This window comes from Erythrolamprus reginae, chromosome Z (assembly GCF_031021105.1).
Source record: "Erythrolamprus reginae isolate rEryReg1 chromosome Z, rEryReg1.hap1, whole genome shotgun sequence".
Taxonomy (NCBI): domain Eukaryota; kingdom Metazoa; phylum Chordata; class Lepidosauria; order Squamata; family Dipsadidae; genus Erythrolamprus; species Erythrolamprus reginae.
Window position 1 is genome coordinate 139470922 of NC_091963.1, and position 7861 is coordinate 139478782.

At 39.0% G+C, this 7861-nt stretch overlaps 1 protein-coding gene across 1 annotated transcript in view; it reads right to left on the reverse strand.

The window, feature by feature from the left end:
- The window catches only part of LOC139154157 (solute carrier family 12 member 3-like), a 46647-nt gene extending 43643 nt beyond the window's left edge, over positions 1 to 3004 (reverse strand). The window contains exon 1 of the mRNA XM_070728590.1: positions 2890 to 3004. Within this exon, the coding sequence (XP_070584691.1) occupies positions 2890 to 3004 (115 nt within the window). The remainder of the gene's footprint in view (positions 1 to 2889) is intronic.
- Positions 3005 to 7861: the final 4857 nt, after the last annotated feature.

Consider the following 7861-nt stretch of genomic DNA (forward strand, 5'->3'; position numbering starts at 1 on the left):
TTTTTCAATACATTAGACATACCCAATTCCTGTAACTGTTCGTTGTATGTTTTAACCTTCACCCTCTAATCATCTTTGTTTCTCTTCTCTGCACTCTTTCCAGAGTCTCAAAACTTTCCTTTTAATATTGTGCTTCAAGTTAAGCCATGCTTTTGAGCCTTGCAAGTTTAGGGATATCTGTTAAGTTATGGACTAGAAAAGAACAAGACTATGGTTTTTGCTTTGATTTATATTCCAGCTTTGGATCCCAGTAGGATAATCTAGCTGGCTTCCACAAGAACATGGAAGAAGACCTGAAATATTATTAAAAAGAGAGGCAGTGACCCCAACTAAGGCATTCTTTCAAAGAAAGAGAGAGAGAGAGAGGAAGGAAGGGAGGGAGGAAGGAAGGAAGAAGGAAAGAAAGAAAGAAGGAAGGAAGAGAAAGAAAGAAAGAAAGAAAGAAAGAAAGAAACCAAGATGCATGATGGAACAGAGACTTTGAAGTTAATTCAGGAAAGTAAAGTGAAGATTGCACATCAACATGCTGAGACGTGTTTGCCCTGATCTTACAAAAGTGTTTCTCAACTCATTGTACACAAACCACAGCTGGATATAGAGGCAGCTCAGGTGGGACAGTAAATCCTTGAAACCACTTTTTCAAAGTCGCCCTAATTGATAAATGTAATAACACAACACCTATAGAAATAAACATACAGAGCTAGTGTTAAGGGAAACATTTGTTAAGCGAATTTTGCTCCATTTTATGACCTTTCTCGCCACTGTTATTAAACAAATCACTGCAGTTGATAAGTTAGTAACCTGGTTTTAAGTGAGTCTGGCTTCCCGCATTGACTTTGCTTGTGAGAAGACCGTAAAAAGGGATCCATTAAGCTTGGGACACAGCAACCGTCACAAATATGAACCAGTGGCTAAGTACCTGGATTTTGATCACATGATCATGGGGATGCTGCAAAGGTTGTAACTGTGAAAAAAATGGTAATAAGTCACACCTTTTAGTGCAGTGGTAATGTTGAATGATCACTACATGAACTGTTGTAAGTTGAGGACTACCAGTAATGTGGAGGGAGAGAAGATTTACTTTTCACTCACTGTAGAAAGCAAGATTGTGCACTGAAATCTGAAAGCCACACACAACAGGCACCATATAAATACCACATACAGAAAGCCCAAAGCATACATAAGCCCGCTTTATGTATGATTTGTTTGGATTGCATGGTTGTTTTTAATAAGGGTTTTAAAAATTGTTTTTAATATTGGATTTGTATAGTGTATTGTTTGTTGTGAGCCGCTCCGAGTCCTCGGAGAGGGGCGGCATACAAATCTAATAAATTATTATTATTATTATTATTATTATTATTATTATTATTATTATTATTATTATTATTATTATTTCTGCTAGAGAGAAGATCCCTGAGAATGGGTTCCATCCAGGGTTGAAATGCTACCAGTTTGGCCTGGTTTGGGCATACTAGTAGCTGCAGCTGCTGATGGTTCAGGGAACTGGTAGCAGTGGCCATACAAGGCTCCGCCCACCCACCTGCTCGTCGCCATTTTCTTGTTTTTAACCCTCTGCGCATGTGTAAATCCTTCTGCACATAGGCAAAGGATGCTAAAACCCCCATGATTGCGGCACGCATGAAGCGTGTGTATGAAACGCAAATGCATGCACTTCTGAACCGATAAGGAAGGTAAGTAGATTTCACCGCTTGCTCTATCACAAGTCCAAAATATTCTGAAGACTTCTAGTCCTAGTGACCAACCCAGATTGGATCCTGCAACATTATTCTGGGACATACTGCTATATACTCAATTTCATTCATCACGAAACCTAAAAGCAAGGAGATTCATGGCAAAAACCTACTCATAATACAAACTCTGAATTTCTCTGTTAGCATTTCTGATAACTAGTTTTTAAAGTCAAGCAGACAGGTTCTTGAAGATTTTTAGGCCGTTTCTTAATTTCAGCAACTTTAAGAGGAATGTCTCGAAGATACTTTTTATTTTTTCAAAAGGCAATTAGATTGGTTATTTGTGTATGTAAAAAAAAAGCACTTTTGAGACAATTATGATCTGGATAATTGAGAATATTCATAGACATTTAAGAGGAGGGGGGGGGGGGGGTTACTTCAACTCCCAGAACTGACATGCAAACGTTATTTATGATGGGGCTTTGCAAATCATGCTAAATCATTATACCATCCGGTGAGACTTAGCCTAGAAGATTACAGTATACCAACTGGGGCAATATGATTTAAACCTCCCCCTCCCCATATGTAATTATTACCAAACCTTGACTTAGCAAATATGCAAACCCAGGCAACCTTTCAGCCCCATTCCTCTCAGGGGATTCTTAGGAAGATAAAATTAAAGGGGTGTGTGTGTGGACGTACATTGTTTTCAGCCATGAATACCTTGAAATAAAGGTGAAAACTATTTCTTATCCAAGGAAGAGACAATTGCCTTAGTTGAGAATTTATAATCTCGTTATCAGTCCTAGCACCCAGGGCTCCAGGTATAGAAATTCAGAATTACATAATCATTAAGCATCACAATAGTCTCATGTAAGTTCAGGGTGTATCCAAGATAAGGATATGCTAGTTAGTTCCTTTCCCCAAAAATCTTTTAAGTTTCAAAAGAAGTTAAAATGCAAGGAAATATAAAGGAAAAGAAAAGGAAAGGAGGGTGTCAGGAAGCCAGAATTGGGAATGCAAGAAAAAAAAGAGAGAAGAAAAGTATAGAAAAGAATAACTCCCAACTTTCTTTACCACACATACAAGAATAAAATATTATTTTTTGCTCTAAAATGAAGTATAGTACACACTATTTCTACAATTGTAAACTGTTCTAACTGCCCAATCTCAGAGTTAAAAGTTTCATTTCTCTCACCTTCAAGAAAACAGTCCAAAATTGGTTTGCAAGTAGGAACACAGCTAGACAAAGTCTTTTGTTTAATCAAAATAGTGTTGTCTCCTCTGCCAACTCTATGAACTGCATCATCCATTCTTCACTGGTGGGAATGTGTGAGTGCTTCCGTCTGTATACGTATGAAGGTGTTGTGCTATTTGCTTCATTGTCAACACCTCAGTTTCCTGCTCTTCAAGGAAATTGATAAAAATCCTTGATTTTTTAATCATTCAGGAGTCAATTTACATTCGCCTGCTTGACTTATTTAAGGGGACAATTCATGGAAAGCAAGATGTTTTGACTACCACCTCTGAGTACTTTCCAGCTGGCTCCATGAAAAATAGATTTGGGGAGGGCAGGATAGTCCCTACTAAAGAATTTCCTAAGATCTGTTAGCATCTTTCCTTGATATTCTCCTTACATTGCTCCACTAGATCAGATTGTATGGTAATGGGTCTCAAATTTACTTTCCTTGGGACCCACTAATTATTCCAAAACCTTTATCCCACCAAGATAAAAAGAAGACCATAAGAACAACAGAATGGTTGTTAGATAAGGATAATTGTCGTGCTGCATAAGGGTAATGGCAACATAGACCAACATTCTCGGTCTGACTATGGCCTGTTGGATGTACAGACCTGGAACAAGAGTGCAAGAAAAAGAGTACAGAGGAGCGTAACCAGAATGATTAGGGAACTGGAGGCTAAAACATACAATGGAACAGTTGCAAGAACAGGGCATGGCTAATCTAGTAAAGAGAAGGACCGTACAATAGGAGTCTTCCAATATTTGAGGGGCTGCCACAGAGAGGAATGGGTCAAGCTATTTTCCAAAGCACTATTTTCCAGAGACAAAGCATTCCTTGTTTGAAGGCCAAACAAGGAGTAATGGATGGAAACTGAACAAGGAGAGATTCAACCTGGAAATAAGAAGAAATTTTCTGACTGTGAGAGCAATCAGTGCAACAGTTTGTCTTCAAAGGTTGTGGGAACTTCATCACTGGAAGCTTTCCAGAAGAGATTGGATTGTCATCTGTTAAAAATGTAGGATCTCTTCATGTTTGGGTGGATGGGTGGGGGATTGGATTAGAAAGTCCCTTCCAACTATGTTAATCTGTTAAAAAGAGTCCCTTTTCCCTCATTGAAATCTGCTTAGAAGATGGTCAACAGTCATTATAAATAGCTGTGACAGCCTAAACTAGTATTTCTCAGCTTCAGCAACTTTAAAATGGGTGGACTTCAACTCCCAGAATTTCCCAGCCTGCATGGTTTATGGAATATTTAGCAGATAATAATGATTGCAGAACCATCATGGCCAGTTTTTAAAAAGAGAATGGACAACCATTTGTTTGGAATGGTAGGGTCTCTTCTTTGAGGGGGTTGGACTAGAAGACCTCCAATGTCTTTTTCAACTCTGGTATTCTGTTATAAATTATGGCTTCCATATTATAATAGCTGAATCTATGCAGTACATTTAGCCTAAATCAGATTTAGTCTGGCTTCATGTGATTTATGAACAAGTCCAATAACCAATTCCAAGGTTACTTATGGATCTTCTTGGGTGAATATGGTGTTGAACCTGGGTGTCTCATCCAATAATCTTAAATGTTGTACAATATTGGCTGGGTGAGGTTTGCCAAATAACTAGCAAGCCATTTGAAATAAGTATGGGAATGGAATGGAATGGAATAGAATTCTTTATTGGCCAAGTGTGATTGGACACGCAAGGAATTTGTCATGGTGCATATGCTCTCAATGTACATGAAAGAAAATATACATTTGTCAAGCATCATGAGGTACAACACTTAATGATTGTCATAAGGTACAAATAAGCAATCAATATTAATATAAATTGTAAGGATACAAGCAAAAAGTTAATATTCCAACCTGCTCTTTTCATTCCACACCTTTAACAACAATATGAAACAAAATATTAAAATTAAACTTTGCATAAGGCAACACAAAACACGTGGTTGATTATTCCTTTACCAGAGGCTCCGGTTTAAGGCAGATCAGGAGAGGAGGAAGCAATTGGCAACTCATAAGAAAGCCTACAGCAGAGGTGTCAAAATCAATTTCATTGAGGGCCGCATCAAGGTTGTGTTTGACCTCCGGGTGGCCAGTGGGCCATTGCAAGGGGGGGGGGGTCATGGCCAGCTGGATGTCACTCCTGTCAGGGGGATGTCTATAGTGGTCTGACCACTCTGCCAATGAAAATAGGTTCCCGAGTTCTGTTTTCGGCTGCCACAGCCTCCTGAAACCCTCTGCCAGTGAAAATGGAGCTAGGGAGCCCATTTTTATTGGCAGAAGAACTGCAGGTTGGTCCTTTGCTGTTTCCAAATCTAAGTACCTGGCGAGTCAGATCTGGGTCCTTGAGTTTGATACCCCTAGCTTACAGCACCGGACAGTGCATTGTGAAAAAAATGCAAAATAGCTACATTCTAAAGCACAGATTTAAATTTAACTTTATTTACAGTGGCTATAAAGCAATTGTTACTCTGAAACAAATGCAGCTTTAATAAATATGTTTTTTAAAGCCATATTTTATTCTATAGCTACAGTTTGTAATCTGATTCTATCTTCCATTAAGAGGAAACAATTTAGTTAGTTGGTTGGTTAAAATAATTTATATAGTCACTTATCTCAACAAGATAATATTAGGTGGTGGACAAATTTAAAATAAGTAAGTAAGTAAGTAAGTAAGTAAGTAAGTAAGTAAGTAAGTAAGTAAGTAAGTAAGTAAGTAAGTAAACGAACGAACAAACAAACAAACAAACAAACTCTCAGCCAAGGCTGGTCTTTCTCCTTCTGCTTCTCTCCTGGTCCCCTCCCTCCATACAATTATTTTTGAATACCTCGTGGGCATGGGTGATTATTTCTTTTTATTATTATTATTATTTGTCTTTTAGGTGATTAGGAAACTCTTTATCTCTTCACTTTGGGACTGGAGGCTGGGTTTCACCTTTTTGCATATCTCTTCTGAAGTTCACGGAGAACAGAGTTAAATCAAACTCTTTCATATCATGCTTTGCTCTTTTAAGTATATCTCAGTAGTGGGTTCTGAATTAGTTTGCTAGGGGTTTCCATGCATGCATGCCCAGAAGTGTCCTGGGTGTCCCCTCCATTGTCACTACCAGTTCTAAGAACTGGTCCGAGATGGGAGCAACCCACCACTGGTATATATCCTGGCAATAAGGGGCTTGCCCTAAAGTGGTTGAGGTGGTAATGGTGGCTTGAAAACAATATTTTTTCCCCTTTCCCTTTCTTGAGCAACACCATTAATGACTTTTTGACAAGATAGCTGAGCTGGTATACCATCTGTACAAAGGACAAACCTAATGAAGTTTCATCTGATACAATTCACCAATTCTAATGAGCTTTCCAACAGAGGGGCAGCATACAAATCTAATAAATGAATGAATGAATTAATTAATTAATTAATTAATTAATTAATAAATACTGCTCAAAAAAATAAAGGGAACACTCAAATAACACATCCTAGATCTGAATGAATGAAATATTCTCATTGAATACTTTGTTCTGTACAAAGTTGAATGTGCACAACAGCATGTGAAATTGATTGTCAATCAGTGTTGCTTCCTAAGTAGACAGTTTGATTTGTGTTGTTTAAGTGTTCCCCCTTTTTTTTTGAGCAGTGTATTATTCCTTCCCACCTTGGAAATAAGAATCCTGGAGTATTTAAATTGGGAATACAATAAACAAACCCAAATGAAACCCAGGGGAAGAGCCTTCTCTGTGGTGGCCCCGGCTCTCTGGAATCAATTCCAGACTTCCCCCACCTTCCTTGCCTTTCATAAACTCCTGAAAACCCACCTATGTCGCCAGGCATGGGGAAATTGATATACCCCTTGGCTGTTTCATTTATATATGGTTTGTTTGGGTCACATGATTGTTTTTATTAAGGGTTTTAAAACTGTTTTTAATATTGGATTTGTATTTTGTATTGCTTGTTTTGAGCCGCTCCGAGTCCTCGGAGAGGGTCGGCATACAAATCTAATAAATAATAATAATAATAATAATAATAATAATAATAATAATAATAAATTACTATTCATTTTTTTTAATTACTAGTATTCATGTCTTTCCCACCTTTATTATTTTTATGAATACCTCAAGGAGGTGAACATATCCAACACACATCCCTCCGCTTCCCATCCCCCCCAACAACCACCCTGTAAGGTGGACTGGGTTCAGAGAAAGTGGCTGTCCCAAATTCACCCAGCTGGCTTTTATTGCTAAAATGGGACTTGAACTCACATTCTGCTGCCTTAATCATTATATCAAACTAGGTCTCTTAAGTGGCAAACATTTATTTATTCATTTGTTTGTTTATTATCTTTCTCCGTCTCCCCCCACCCCCCCTCATCCACCTACCTACCTGCCGGCCGGCTTGCTTGCTTACTTGGTTACTTATTTTGTGAAGCAGGTGTAAGGAAACAGATAAGTATGAACATGATTATGAGTACAGAAAATGAATAGGAATAAATGGAGGTCAGCTGGATGGTAAGCACATTGGTGCACCTATACATGCCCCTTACGGACCTCTTAGGAATGGGGCGAGGTCAACAATAGATAGTCCATGTATGTTGTGGTTCAGTCTGGGACCCCTCCGGGAATGGCTGACCTTCTGTCGGTTTCCAGCTCAGAGGGAGAGGCTGAGGAACAGGAGGTGCAGACTGACGAGGAAGAGGAATCCCAGGCTGAAGAAGAAGGACAGCCAGAGTCCCACCAGGGGGAGCTCTCCCCAGCAAGCAGCCTGGATTCCTTAGGGGAAAATGCTCAAGACATCATAGATATGCGACAAAGGAGAGCTAATCAGAGACGGACTCAATTGGCTAAGTATTTCCAGCATTAGAGGTCACAGCTGGGTTTGGGTGTGGTGCTCTTGGGAAAGGATAAAAGGCGGACCCACCCTTCCTGGCTTGTGGAGTTTT